Source organism: Aspergillus heteromorphus, assembly GCF_003184545.1.
Source record: "Aspergillus heteromorphus CBS 117.55 chromosome Unknown BO70scaffold_1, whole genome shotgun sequence".
In the NCBI taxonomy this organism is placed as follows: domain Eukaryota; kingdom Fungi; phylum Ascomycota; class Eurotiomycetes; order Eurotiales; family Aspergillaceae; genus Aspergillus; species Aspergillus heteromorphus.
In genome coordinates, this window is record NW_020290406.1 from 2,341,530 (window position 1) to 2,355,317 (window position 13,788).

Sequence of the window (13,788 nt, forward strand, 5' to 3'; positions counted from 1 at the left end):
TTCCTCCGGGGTGCGGGGGAGGGATTGGAAATGTAACCAGACTACTAGATAGCCCGACTCACCAAACTAACCGACTAGTTAACTATATGATCCGTCAGTACGGTGGTCGATCAAGTGGGTAGGGGTACTTTCATGTACTAGAGTAACTACTTGGGGAGTTTTTGGCAGGTTCTGGTTGCGTTTGGGGATTTGGGTAGGTACGTAGGTACGTAGGTACGTACTGGTGTGATGTCAGACGGTACCTACTTAGTCAAGATCAGACCCTTGCCAGGTAGATACTTAGGTACTAGTAGGTAGTAAGTAGATAGTAAGTAATCAGCCAGCCAGCAGAAAAGCCAGTAAAGGGATGACAGACAGACAGACAGAGATATATATATATAGACCCAGGGAGTTCATGCTCGGGATTAAACTACCGAGTCACACTTAGCCTACCACTACTACTAGGCACCTAACCTACTTACTATCTTAGGCACCCAAGTACTCCGTACAGCCAGTACATAGTAAGAATCCCAAACGCCAAGCAGATAGTTCGCATTAACCCGTGAGTAAAACGTAAACGTGAACAAAACAGTCAAACAAAGCAAGGACTAAAAACATGCTAGCATGCCCATCAAGCCCAGAATAGCCAGCCATAATCAAGCAGAGCAAGCAGTAAAGCGTATTCTACACATCCATCAATCAAGCACTAACTGAAAGGGGGAAAAGAAGAAGAGAAAGAAGATAAGATAGGATAAGATAACGCCACGGCAACCGGCCATTCATTCGTTTAGTTTAGTTTAGTTGTATTTACGGAGCTGAGGGAGAAAAGAGAGAGTTAGTCGGGGATGTATGAATAAAGTGGGTTGCATAACAATAAGAAAAGAAAAGGAAAGAAAAGAAAAGAAAAGAAGGAAGGTGGAAGAGAAGATGAAGAAGAGGGAACTCACATCAAGAGTCAGAGATTTACTGCTATTCTCAACCTGATCTCTGTAGATACCAACCAAGGCCTCACTGTTCTGGAAGAGACCGTTTTTCAGACTGATGACGATGAACTGCATACCGGGCGCAGCGTGGTCGTGGATGTAGTTCGCGATACGGGCGACGTTGGTGTTATCCAGGGCGGCGTCGACCTCGTCGAGCACGAAGAATGGAGACGGTTGGTAGGAGTGGATGGCGAACAGCAGAGCCAAGGCGGCCATGGTCTTCTCGCCACCGGAAAGGTGCTCCATGTCTCGGAAACGCTTAAGGGGGGGCATGGCGTGGTATTTGATGCCGTCGAGGTAGGGCTCGTCTGAGTCTTCGATGTCGAGGTAGCTGTGGATAATCATATTAGCGATGTGTTTCTTGATGGGTTTGGTCTATGAGGAGGAGAAGACTTACGCTTGTCCACCCAGCGGATAGTTGCTGCTCTTGGTCAGTTCGCGATAGATCGGACCGATCTGCTCGGAGATGTGCGAGAAGGCCTTGTTGAACAGATCCGATCGCTGGCGCATCACATCCTCGAAGTCCTCCTTGGTTCTGCGGGCTTGCTTGCGGGTGTCCTCGAAGTCCTTCTCCGTCGCCCTGAGTTTGTTTTCCACGCTCTCGAGTCGCTCCATGGCACGTGTGTTCGGTGCCATCTTGTCAAGCTCGTTGTTGAGGGACCGGACCTTGTCGAGGAGCTCCTCCTCCAACTTCTCGTCGCTCTCCTGTGGATGGTTAGTAGGTGGGAATAAGACGGGGATTGAATGGTAGTGCTCACCTCCTTCAGGGTTTCTCCCAAGGAGTCGAAGTCGACTTCAATACCGTAGTCTTCGAACGTCTGGCCGCTGCCGCCGATACCATCTTCATCCACATCCATAGCATCCGGGTCTCCAGCCTGGACGAGCTCATCGATGGGGAGTTGGTCCAGGGGATTCGAATCATCAGTCAATGGGACGTCGATGTCTTCGAGCTTGCAACGCCGGAGGAGGGCGTATCGACTGGACGAATTGCGCTGCATTTCCGTTTCCAGAGCATTGATGCTCTTGATCGTGCCCTCGGCTTCTCTGCTGCGCTTCTGGAGCTCTCTGCGATGTTGCGTCAGGTTCTCACCCGACTGTGCGTAAACCTCCTTTTGCTCCTCCAGGTTCTCCCGAAGGATTTCAAGCTCGGCGTTGAGCTCATCCAGCTGGTTCCGGATGCTCTCCTGCTCTGCCTGAAGTTCCTCGATCAATTCCTCGTCGCGGTGGTGTTGTGCTTGGAGACCGGCAACACGGTCGGCAGTTGCCTGGAGACGCTGGTTCTCGAAGCTAAGCTGGTTCTCGATCCGGCTTTTTTGCGTCGTGTACTCGAGTTTCTTCTGAGCAGCCTCCTCTTGCAAGGACCCTTGCTGGACCTCATATTCACGGATATTGCTGTATCCCAGGCGCTTGCAGAATTTCCGGTACACCTCGTCTTCCACACTGCTGACGGTCTCCTGGGAGGTGGCAATGGTCTGGTCGAGCTCTTCCAGGCCCTCCTGACGCTCGAAGTACTTGGGCCTCACATCCTCAAGTTGGCGCTTCACGAAGTCCAGTTCGCTATGCTTGCTTTCGAGGTTCCTCTCCAGCGCCTTGAGTTCCTCGCGAGCGTAGGCGAGGCGTTGCTCGAGACCAACCAATTCGCCTTGCAGAGTTTCCTCTTCGGTGCCACGTCGGTGACCCTTGGGGAGATTGCCGAGGTCAGCCATCAGCTTGTCCTTCAGCTTGTACAGGTTTTCCACCTCGGAATCTTCCCAACGCTTCGAGTTCTGCTGAGGGCCCCGACCACCAGTCATCAAACCGCCCTTGTGGATCACAGTGCCGTCGAGAGTGACGGCCTTGGCATCAACGTTTCGCTCGTAACAGAGATACTTCGCAGTTGCCAGGTCATCGCAGACAATGGCATTCCCGCAAGCGTAGCTGATGGCTCTGGCAACCGAGTCGTCGTAATCGACCGTCTCGATCGCCGGACGCATGCCCCGATGCAGACCCTTCAGGTTTGAGTTGAAAGCCTTGACCTGGATTGTTTCCAGAGGGATGAATGTGGCCTGCCCGGCTCTTTGATCACGCAGGTGCTGGATGCACTCTTTCGCCGTCTTCTCATTGTCCACAACAATAGCATCGAAATGGCGACCAAGGACAGTGCTCACAGCATCAGAGTATTTCTTCTGCTTCGGTTTGCAAAGATCACTGACACGGCCCTTGACACCCGGGAAGATGCGCTTGAGAGTTGAGATCAGCTCCTTGGCTCTGATCTCCCTTTCGGACTGCTTTCTGCCGTCGTCAGCCTCAAGAAGCTTCTTCAACACCACCTGGAGCTTCTCCTCGAGTTCCGTCCTCATTTGTGACACACGAAGGCGCTCAGAGGTGAGGGCGTTCAGCTCCTTCTTCTTGCGTTCGATATCCTTCGACGTAGTCTTAACGGTATCGGTGACAGACGACTTGCGTTCAGCCAATGATTGCGTTTCGGACTCCAGCGTCTTCAGCTGCCACTCAGTGCCTTCGAACTTGCTCTTCAAACCGTTGAAGGCCTCTGCTTCAGTCTTTCGCTGACGACGCAGGTTGTCCAGGTTCAGCTGCTCCGCGGATGACCGCTTGTTGACCTCTTCCTTCAGCCGCTTGTAGTCCTGGAGATCGGCTTCGCTCAGCTGACCACCCTGCTTGCTCATGCTCTTGAGCCATTCAGCTTCCCACTGAGCCTGGGCCTTTTCAACGACCTTTAGGTTCTTTTCCAACTGTTTGACATTTGCCGCCTGGCCCTCCCGCTCCTTAGTGATCTCCGCGATCCGAGATGAGAAGCGCTCGACCTTTTTCTTAGTGATGTCGACCTTCTCATCTACCGGCACAAGAGCATTGTTCGACTGCTCGATGTCTTTCTCCTTGGCCAGAATGTTCTTCTCGGCCTTGGCGACATCCCTTCCAACTCTCGCATGGTCCTTCTTGGCATCCTCGACGTTCTTCTCGTATTTCTCAACACCGCGGCGATATTCCTTAAGCTCGTCTTGGTATTTCAGGATGTCTGCGCTGGACGCGTCGATGAGGCGCTGGAAGTGGAAGAGCTTCCACAAGATATGGGTGATGATGGCCTGGTCGCGCTCCTCCGCTTTCCGGGCATAGTTCTCGGCTTCGCGCTTCTGTTCCTGGTACTGCTTGATCTCGGAGTTGATACCTCTGCGGCGGTTCAGCTGCACGGTCTGTTGTTCGGCGGCCTCCTCCGCCTCCGCCTTCAAGCGCTCATACTCCGCCTTGTATTCCAGACTGCCCGAGATCTGCTCGATCAGGCGGGTCAAGTCCTTAGGAGACTGCGAGGCGATGGCTTCGACATCACCCTGGAAAACGAGGAAATTACGCGCCTTGATCAGGATGTTCTCGGACTCGAGGGCCTCGTTGTACTGCTGCGCCGTGACGATGCGATTGTTGATCCGGTACTCGCTGACGCCGCCACTCGTGATGGATCGGCGCCACTGCTGCTCCTCGCCCGCATCGTCCTCGTACACCGCCATGACCCAGGCGGTTCGGGGGTCGCCCGATCCGCTGGGATCCTGAGATTGTTCGCCATCGATTCCGTCCTCGGCTTGGTCGTCTCCGTTGGCTTCTGTTTCAATGGCGTTGCCGCTGGCGTCCACCTTGGACGTGCGCAGAACGCGGCCGCGGTAGACGAGATCGCGGAGGTTCGTGGATCGCAGGTGGGACGATTTGATACCTAGGACGAAGGAGATCGCGTCCATGCTGCGAGGCGAAGATGTCAGCGCCAGATCCGTCACCGCGACTCCCCGCGCCATGTCCCGGGGAGGGGGGGTTACATACGAGTTCGACTTGCCCGACCCGTTGGGCCCGATGATGGAGGTGAAATAGGCATCACCGAAGAGAAGCACATGGTGACCCTTGTATGATTTGAAGTCTGGGATTAGGAGATCAGTAGGGATCGGTCGGAGACGTGCGGAGAATGCCTCATACTAAAAAGCTCCAGGCGAATGAGCTTTCCCATCTTGCGACGAGAGAGCCGCGTTCCAGCGACTGTGGGTGAGCGAACACAAGTCGCGGGTCAAGGTTGTTGAGAATGGTGGAACTGGAACTGGAATTTCACCTTCAAGGGTAAGGCGGGGAAAGGCTGGAGCAGCCCGAGAGAGCAAAGGGTGTTGTGGAGGGGCTCGCGCAATGGGGATCTCTCGAAGTCGCGTCACGGACCGGCCGCTCGATTGATTGATTGATTGGGGGGGACGCGCTGCGGAGGGTCACGTGGACCGGCCTATACTTCCATCACCACTACACTGTGTCACCACTACGATATAGGAACTGGTCGAAATTACATGTTGCATATTTTCATTCATTCTTGTGTATTTTCTGGAAATCGCCAAATGCCACAGACTAGCTAGTAAGTGCCCTGTAGTCATGCAAATCTCCCTGGTGCAAAGCTTCGAGCGGATAGGATCGTCTCATCATCAATTGAAAAGAAAATGAAAATGAAAAAGAGAAACAAAAAAAATTGACACAAGTCGGGGGGAAGAAAGAATCAAGTACATCGGGCAATTATGGTGAGATGAGACAAATCCTGAGGTCGAGAGAAGTCCAACCGCCCTGCGTAAGAGCAACAACGCCTCGTTCTGGTCACCCTGAGGAACACCATGAGCGCCACCGCTGAGATTCAATTCAATCCATGGAGAAAACCTTCGAAAGCGCCTGCGGAAGCACAAGGCCTGGCAAGCTGAAAAAAAAAAAAAGAAAAAAGAAAAGAAACTGGCTCAAAAGGACAAGTGAGAAGGAAGTAACAGAAGAGGCCAAATACATGGGGGGGGGAAATCGGATGAGATGTAGGCCACGCAGAAACATGGGAAAAACAAGAAGAAAAAAAGACAGACCATTAGTCACCCTGGAAATGCTGCGAACCCGTGAGATGCGAAAAATGCCAAGTTAGAACGTAAAACCTTTCCTCCAGACCGTCCAAGGACAGACCACCCAGCATCGAAATAACGCCAAATCCCTGGAACGCCACATCTAATGCATTATCGGAAACCCCGGAAAAAGTCAAGGACGCCGTGGCACCAAATCCATTGAAACCCCGTGAGCCCGTCACCGAATGGTGCCCCATTCTGCGAGCTTGCTACCCTCGCGTCCATGTTCTCGTCCGGGTCTTTTGTTGAAGATCTTCCAGAATCGAAGGGTCTCGTCGCCGGCGCCAGTCACCACGGTTTGGCCATCGGGGCTCATTGCCAGGTAAAGCACGCGGAAGGTGTGTCCAGTCAGGGACACAATCTGCTCCATGCGTGGATACTTCCAGATGACAATTTGATTCTGGCTGTAGCCGTGGGTGCTGATAATTTCATCGGAGTTCTTCGACCACGCCAAGTTACAGACTTGACTGCCGGTGTCGACCTCCTTGATCAAAGACCCTGTCGACGTGTTCCAGAACTTGATGGTTCGATCGGCCGTACCGCCACCGGACGCAAGAAGATGATGCTGGTGGGGTGACCAAGCGATCGCCTTGACGGCGGCAGTGTGATCGGAAAAGCGATAGAGGGGAGTTTCGTTCAGCTTATCCCACACCAGCAGTTTGTTGTCGTTTCCACCAGAGGCCAACTGACCATCCTCTGTATTCCAGCGGAGACCGCAAACCTCTTGCTTATGGCCAGACAAGCGACGTAGGTATTGATCCGGGGAGCGGACATCACGGTGAAATATCAAACGATCTCGAGAGCCGGATGTCAGAATATGATCATTCCAGGCCAACGCACCCACGCGATTGGTATGTCCGATCATCGTACGTAGGCGGCGGCAGCGCTCGGCGTCCCAGATCTGCACCAGACCCTTCCCCGTGCCTATTGCGAGATGCGTGCCCTGGTCCGGTTAGCTTTCGTACCGTTGATATCCAGCATGTCATCGGCTTACCCTCTGTATCCAGCTGACGCTCGTGACATTATCGTCTCGAAGCTCGCAAAGTTTTGTCACTCGGCCCGTCTGGGAGTTCCACATGTAGACTGAGTTTCCGAGCCCAACACCGAGAACGTTACTGCTGCCCCAATCAACTAGATTCAGGTAGAAATCATCCTGCAGGTCAGGTGCGTCAAGGACCTTGTAAGGAACCTTGTTCACATAGCGAGGCTGTTTACGCGGGGTCTCCAGTATGCGTTGGCTATCGAGACGGATCGGCGATAGACTGTAGAGTTCCGATCGGACATTGAGGTTCGGACCGTGCTGGCTCCGCGGAGTCTTGGATGGTGTAGGATGGGCTGAGCCAGCGCGGGGAGAGGCATAGTTGAACAGGTTCTTGTGAGGGGTGGAGGGTGTTATGCTCGATGGAGGTATATTCGATACTACGTGTGACGGGGGCGTATGGGAGCGGGTCTTGTCGTTAATCCCATGGCCAATTCCCATCAGCGGGTCTGGTGACAAGGAGTCTAAGTCGGCCTGGGGAACCGTGTTGCCAAACAGTTCACTTCGCAACACCCGTGAATACATGCGGTTTGCTTCCTCCGCTGGAAGTGAGGTCAGCTACAGTGATCGCAACACAGACACCAGGACAGGAGCGACTCACTCTTCTGGAAATGAAGCTCTGAGTGTGGGGCGCGTCTTTTTGACTTGGATGGGGTGGAAGGGCAGCCATCCTCGTGAAGCAGACTGTAGGTTGCTTGAAGGTCTTGCCCTTCACGATTAGGAATGAATCTGGAATTAACATTCACAAGTTAGCCAAACACGACCTCAAGCAGCCCGGCGTCTGGTCGATCCGGACGAGGTATTCCCTTAAAGCACGGCTCGGAAGACCACGAACCTATCACCATACACCCGCTGTCTCTTCCGGCTGGGGCTGGTTCCAGGTGTTCTCTCGCGGGGATTTCCAGCATCCTCATACTCCTTCAAGGCCTTCGCCAGCGCACCCGGGTCGATGGGATCGGAGGTGGTTTCACTCTTCTGACGTCTCCCCTGCGGTTCGGGGTAGAAGAGCGTCTTCTTCGAGGGCATACTAGGGGGAGTTCGGGAGCCAGGAGGGGATGCGATAGTCAACGCATTGGGTGCAGCACGTTCGGACGACTTCGCCGCCGACGCACCGGCAGCTGCATTGCGGGTGGTCGGACGATCTGATTTCTGGGGGTCGCCCATGGTGTCCGGAGGGGCGAACCTCACGAGGTGCAAATGGCGGTCGAATGCGGGATCAACTAAGGTAGGGTCAATGCGACAGGTCTCGAGCGTGGTCGGGTCGCAAAGGCGGTCGATTGAAGAGGGGGAGGAGGTCGAGGTACGTCGGCTTGGGGATATGGGGGTCTGATAATGACTGGTATCTCGGGGCAATCGGGGGTTCTGAGCTGGGGAAGCGCTGGTGACTGCAGAGGTTGCTGATGACAACAGCCAACCCAAACCCTTGGCTTTCCGCTCCGATCAATAAATACAGCCAGCCAGGGAAACGAGGAGCAGGGCGGGCAGCAGGCGGGAGCGAAGAGTGAAGACACGGAGTCTCTCACCAGACCCAGGGCAGACTAGGAGGAAAGACGCAGTGTGTGGAGGTCATCTGAGAGCGACCTGACCACCATCGGGGTGAGGGAGGGAGGATTGAGACAGTTGATCCAAGGGCTGGCGATGGGCCTCTTGCTCGCCCGTTCGAAGGGGAGCCCGGCGGCGGTCACGCGTCGGGCGCGCTAAACCGGTCTGGGACACAGGGGGGGGGTTGGTGTGTTATGCCTCTGCTGGGAGAAGTTTGTTAGGGGAGGTGTATAGAAGGAATGGTTGGGTGTTTGTTGCTGGGGGACAGCGTCGCCCAGTGAATGTATCCAAGCAGAGGATTCATTCACCGCGCGGTGGTGGTGGTGGTGGTCATGATGGATATGATGAGGAGGATAATGATGGGGGTGGGTGTGGTGGTGTGGGCATGGCTCATCCGCCAACCCCAGTCATGTTACTCCGTACGGTAATTATTGTTTACTTATCAGCAGGATGTATGTATCGCCTGTGCCTCCCATGCACATCTGTCCCTCCGTCTCGGATCTATACGTCCTACATGACCAGTTCTGGCCTGGAATTGCCCATGGAATTGACTCCCGATCTTATCAACCGTGAAACTGAAGAATTGCAACGCGAAGCGCCCGCGCGGTGATTGGAGCAGCGCGTCCGACCGGGAGTTATCGATTGTCGCAGAGCCACGAGCATCAGATTGGCAGGCAGACGTACGACGAGTTCCTCCGCCGTGTCGCGACCGCCTCTCATTCCACGCGCCCTGGTGAACGCGACAGGAACGCTTGGGCCATATCGACTCCGTACATAGTACACCCACTGCTGGCAGGAGAGTTTCCAGCCAAAGAAACCAATCTTGGTTCCCTCCCGTCCCCATCTGCGTCGATCCCAGTACAGCATTAGCTTCTGCTTAGTAGTCTTAGCACAACGGCTGGACTCGTGGCGCCCGATTTCCCCATGTTCCTGGCCCAGGGTTAGTGTTACAGGGTAAGCTGGCGATCCTGAACTATCTACTCCGTACCGCGGTCCTCGTCGTCAGATCCTAACGGTAGTATTTCCGACAAGCTCGTTCAGTGTCTCGGATCCACTGGGCAATTGTCATGTTTCAAGTTGCCGACAGGCAGCCTCAGCCACCTACCTAAGACCAGAGTCTTATGAGTAGTTCTTCCGGGTTGATATCTCCGACCATCCTACGGACTGGACTGGCTGGCTATGCAAAAGAGCGATCGTGAATGTTTCACCTCCAAGACTATACAGAGAGAAGAGCAAGGTGGAATTAAAAAAAATATGGGAAATAAAATGACATAAGAATAAAACAGAATAAAACCGGAAGCTTAATTAAATAAGACCAGGGTTGCTATAATACTTATGTTCTGTTCAACCATTGATTGAAAGATCTGGATAGAGTCATATTGAACCCAGATAGACCTATTATTATGCGCTCAATTACCCTCTCCTACTAAATTATGCAGTAAAATTATCCGTCTCCAGCCGCGAGATCTATCTTCCTATCGGGGATTGAATTTCTTTTTGTCAAACACCAGATAACACTAGACCAGGCACCATGTGTACGCCCATCTGACCGCCTTGCTATGATCTCATCCATCCTTGTTGCCCGCCCCTCTTGCTCCTCCTCTCCCCGTGATCCATCCCCGTGTTTCTCTTGCGCCTTGTCCACCAGCTCCCGGGGTCCTCCAAAATGGCTTCCAAACTCGCCCAAAACCTGAAACAGCCGGCTCTGGACCTTCTGTCCTTTGTCAATGCTTCCCCTACCCGTAATGCTGCCGCCTGCTTTGGTTTTTTCTGCCCCGCGTACCGTTCCTAACTCTGCGTTGCAGCTTTCCATGCCGTCCAGTCTGCAAAGGACCTTCTTGCCAAGGCTGGCTTCCAGGAGATCAAGGTATGCAGTAGCCGTGCCACTGCCCTCATTCTGATGCAGTCTAGCGTCTAATAACCCGTGCAGGAGAAGGACTCCTGGGCGTCAACATGCCGCCCCGGTGGAAAATACTACTTGACCCGTAACCAGTCGACCCTCATCGCTTTTGCTGTTGGTAAGAAATGGCAGGTATGAAATTGATGCAATGGTGGCCTGTCGGTTATTTTTCCATACTAACCGAGTCGACGGAGATAGCCTGGTAACCCCATCTCCATGATTGGAGCCCACACGGATTCTCCCGTTCTGCGAGTCAAGCCCGTTAGCAACAAGCGCGGGGAAGGATACGTCCAGGTGGGCGTGGAGACCTACGGTGGCGGCATATGGCACACATGTCCGTCTCTCCCAAATACCCCCCCCAAACGAACCTCACTGACTGCCTCTAGGGTTTGATCGCGACCTGGGTGTCGCGGGTCGGGCTATGGTCCGTGAAGCCGATGGGTCGATTGTGCAGAAGCTGATCAAGGTTGACCGGCCTAGTATGGCATCCTTGCACCACCCAAATCATCTAAGCTGACCATACATCCGTGTAGTTCTCCGCATTCCCACTCTGGCCATCCACCTCGACCGTCAGGAAAACTTTGCATTCAACAAGGAGACCCAGCTGTTCCCCATTGCCGGTCTCGTCGCTGCCGAGCTGAACCGCACCGGTGCCTCCGAGGAGAACGGTGAGAAGGCCGCCGCCGCTGGAGAGGACAAGGGAGAATTCGCTCCCCTGAAGGCCATGACCGAGCGCCACCATCCCTACCTGGTCGAGCTCATTGCCAGCGAGGCTGGTGTCAAGCCCGTCGATATCCTCGACTTCGAGATGATTCTGTTCGATACCCAGAAGGCGAACCTCGGCGGTCTGCTTGAGGAGTTCGTCTTCGCTCCTCGGATGGACAACCTGAACAGCACTTTCTGTGCCACCGTTGGACTGATTGAGTCTGTGGCTGAGGCGTCCGCCTTGGACGAGGAGCCTGCCATCCGTCTCATCGCACTGTTTGACCACGAGGAAATTGGCAGCCGTACCGCCCAGGGTGCCGACTCAAACATCCTCCCCGCCATCACTCGTCGCCTGTCCGTGCTACCTTCGACCAGCACCGGTGATGCCGACCTTGCCACGGCCTACGAGCAGACCCTGTCTACCTCCTTCCTTGTGTCCGCGGACATGGCCCACGGCGTCCACCCCAACTACTCGGCGAAGTACGAGAACGACCACCGGCCCCAGATCAACAAGGGCCCTGTGATCAAGATCAATGCCAACGCGCGCTACGCGACGAACTCCCCCGGTATTGTTCTTCTCCAGGAAGTGGCCCGCAAAGCTGCCGAGGACGGTGGTGAGGGTGTCCCTCTGCAGCTGTTCGTTGTCCGCAATGACTCCAGCTGCGGAAGCACCATCGGACCCATGCTGTCGGCAGCTCTGGGAGCTAGAACTCTGGATCTGGGTAGCCCGCAGCTCAGCATGCACAGTATCCGCGAGACTGCCGGTACCTACGACGTGGCCCACTCGATCAACCTGTTCAAGAGCTTCTTCAAGCACTACGCCAGTGTGGCCAAGACCATCTTTGTGGATTAGTGTATAGGTCGAACGCACGTATGAACCAACAATTATACGGAGTACTAGTTGATTTTCTTCCCATCTTCCTGTCATAGTCACCATCTAGGCTACTGCGTAGTTCCTATAGATAGATAGTATCTAGATGGTAGTACGAAGGCGGCGAACGCGGGCCGAGAAAAGTCCGTCCGCGCCCACATCATCGGCCATCATCGGCCATCGTCTCTCTAGTCTCTCCACTTCTCCCTCTTCCTTCCCCATACTTACTTAGACTGACCACCAGTCAGTCCTCTTTCCCCCCCCCCTCAAAATACTATCACCACCACACCCTCCCGGTCTGCCGTGGCACCCCTGAGCTTCCCTTCTCGCTCTTCCCCAACCACCACCCATGTCCTCATGACCCTCTATGAACACTCCGGACGTCTATCGAGATGCGGAATACATCGCTGACGTGTCCGGCATCCCCAATGGCGGCGCTGGCTCGCTCGCGCCGGTCCATTCCAGCTCCAGCGGCCATGCGGAGCGCCTGAAAAAAGTGCAGACGGCCGCCAAGGTCGCGTTCATCGATCGACTGCTCCGTGATCTCGACATTCTCATCTACTGCGAGCTGTCTGCCTTGTATTATATGGAGTGAGCATCTCACCTCTTCCTCCCCCATCCCCCATCCCCCCTCCCCTCACTCTCACCTCTCACATCCCTCACTCTCTCTCCACATTACACACCCATACCCACACCCACACCCTTAAAGTCAACCAATATACCACCCCACCCCCCAACCCAACCCCAAAGCAAACACCCACACTAACACTTCCCCCCCCTCTCCTCACAATCCAGCTGCTCAATAATCCTCTTCGCCATCCGCGCCATCGTACAACTAATCTTCTTCACCCCCAAAGCGCCCCCCTTCGACCCCACGCGAAACCAACCCTTTGTGGCCGCCATCCTCGGCAGTAATCTCCTGTGCATGATATTCCACAAGTTCTTTACGCGGGCGGAAGCCGGCGAGGCGACCCGCGGGTATCTGCACGGGGGGCTATTGATCGATTTCATCGGCCAGAAGGCGCCCGTCTCGTTGGCCCGCCTCTTATCTCTGGATCTGCTGATCTTGGTCCTTGATTTGATCATGCTGGGGCTGGTTGTTGAGCGGGTGAAGACCGTCGAGCCGGCTACGGCGAGGGTTGCGGCGTTGGAGCCGGTTGAGACTTCTCCGTCTGCGGATGGGGATGGCGATGGGCAGGACCATGATCTCGAAGAGAGGGGGATGAGGCACGCGAGATCGGCTTCTGCGCAGGCGACGGAGAACGGGATTGAGTTGGGAGAGCTGGACTCTCGCGGGATGGAGACGGAGATGGAGACGGAGACGGATGTGGAGCTGGAGGAGCGGACGCAGTTGCTGGCTGATCCGACGGAGGGCGCACCGGCACGCGATACCCATCCGATGGATCCGTTTGTCTCCGGCCAGACGGTGATCATGGATGTGGGACTGCTGAATGTCATCCGGGACCAGTGGCGGTATAGCCCGACTGCGGTGCGGCGGTCGTCGCCGTATGTGCCGTCGGATCAGACGGCGGCTTTTCTGCGCGAGCGGTTCGGGATCCGGGTTGGGGCCGATGGACGCATGGAGCGGATTGCGCCCGAGTAATAATGATGATGATGATGATGATGAAGATGATGGTGACGATGGCCCTGGACCCACGTAATGACTGTCTGTAGACCGGGGTGTTGCTTCATCTACCTAGCTCTTTGTACATACGACTGACCGATCAGTCACCCAACGGATGATTCCATACATATGAACCCAGCTCGGCCTTATAACTCCTACTAGTAGGTTATAAATAACCTCTCAGTACGCAACGGCATACTACCTGCCTATTCGTCTGTATCTACCTTGAACCTGTACTTGTACCTGTACCTAGACC

At 54.7% G+C, this 13,788-nt stretch overlaps 4 protein-coding genes across 4 annotated transcripts; 2 read left to right on the top strand and 2 right to left on the bottom strand.

The window, feature by feature from the left end:
• Positions 1-411: 411 nt before the first annotated feature.
• On the bottom strand, positions 412-5,094 carry BO70DRAFT_357881 (cohesin subunit SMC1). Its single transcript, XM_025542146.1, has 6 exons — positions 4,917-5,094; positions 4,767-4,860; positions 1,721-4,688; positions 1,360-1,667; positions 927-1,293; positions 412-794 (listed from the first exon to the last, which is right to left on the bottom strand). Exons 1-6 carry the CDS (start codon positions 4,945-4,947, stop codon positions 777-779), a joined length of 3,786 nt encoding a protein of 1,261 aa, XP_025404478.1. The 5' UTR covers positions 4,948-5,094; the 3' UTR covers positions 412-776.
• Positions 5,095-6,029: 935 nt separating this feature from the next.
• Positions 6,030-8,054, bottom strand: BO70DRAFT_282558 (WD40 repeat domain-containing protein; the record flags this gene model as incomplete). Its single annotated transcript, XM_025539049.1, has 4 exons — positions 6,030-6,794; positions 6,846-7,432; positions 7,492-7,619; positions 7,726-8,054. 4 exons carry the CDS (start codon positions 8,052-8,054, stop codon positions 6,030-6,032), a joined length of 1,809 nt encoding a protein of 602 aa, XP_025404479.1.
• Positions 8,055-10,051: 1,997 nt separating this feature from the next.
• On the top strand, positions 10,052-11,890 carry BO70DRAFT_328100 (M18 family aminopeptidase; the record flags this gene model as incomplete). Its single annotated transcript, XM_025540727.1, has 6 exons — positions 10,052-10,174; positions 10,238-10,299; positions 10,363-10,464; positions 10,531-10,666; positions 10,719-10,811; positions 10,866-11,890. The coding sequence occupies exons 1-6, from the start codon at positions 10,099-10,101 to the stop codon at positions 11,888-11,890; spliced, it is 1,494 nt and encodes a 497-aa protein (XP_025404480.1). The 5' UTR covers positions 10,052-10,098.
• Positions 11,891-12,135: 245 nt separating this feature from the next.
• BO70DRAFT_357884 (DSC4 family protein) lies at positions 12,136-13,677 on the top strand. The gene is made up of 2 exons (XM_025542147.1): positions 12,136-12,499; positions 12,704-13,677. Exons 1-2 carry the CDS (start codon positions 12,276-12,278, stop codon positions 13,509-13,511), a joined length of 1,032 nt encoding a protein of 343 aa, XP_025404481.1. The 5' UTR covers positions 12,136-12,275; the 3' UTR covers positions 13,512-13,677.
• Positions 13,678-13,788: the final 111 nt, after the last annotated feature.

Coding starts and splice junctions, on each gene's coding strand:
- BO70DRAFT_357881 (XM_025542146.1), bottom strand. CDS start 4,947: ATGGGAAAGCTCATTCGCCTGGAGCTTTTTA. Junction 4,861..4,916: donor CATTCGCCTGGAGCTTTTTA/GTATGAGGCATT, acceptor TCCTAATCCCAG/ACTTCAAATCATACAAGGGT. Junction 4,689..4,766: donor GGGTCGGGCAAGTCGAACTC/GTATGTAACCCC, acceptor TTCGCCTCGCAG/CATGGACGCGATCTCCTTCG.
- BO70DRAFT_357884 (XM_025542147.1), top strand. CDS start 12,276: ATGAACACTCCGGACGTCTATCGAGATGCGGAATACATCGCTGACGTG. Junction 12,500..12,703: donor TCTGCCTTGTATTATATGGA/GTGAGCATCTCA, acceptor CTCACAATCCAG/CTGCTCAATAATCCTCTTCG.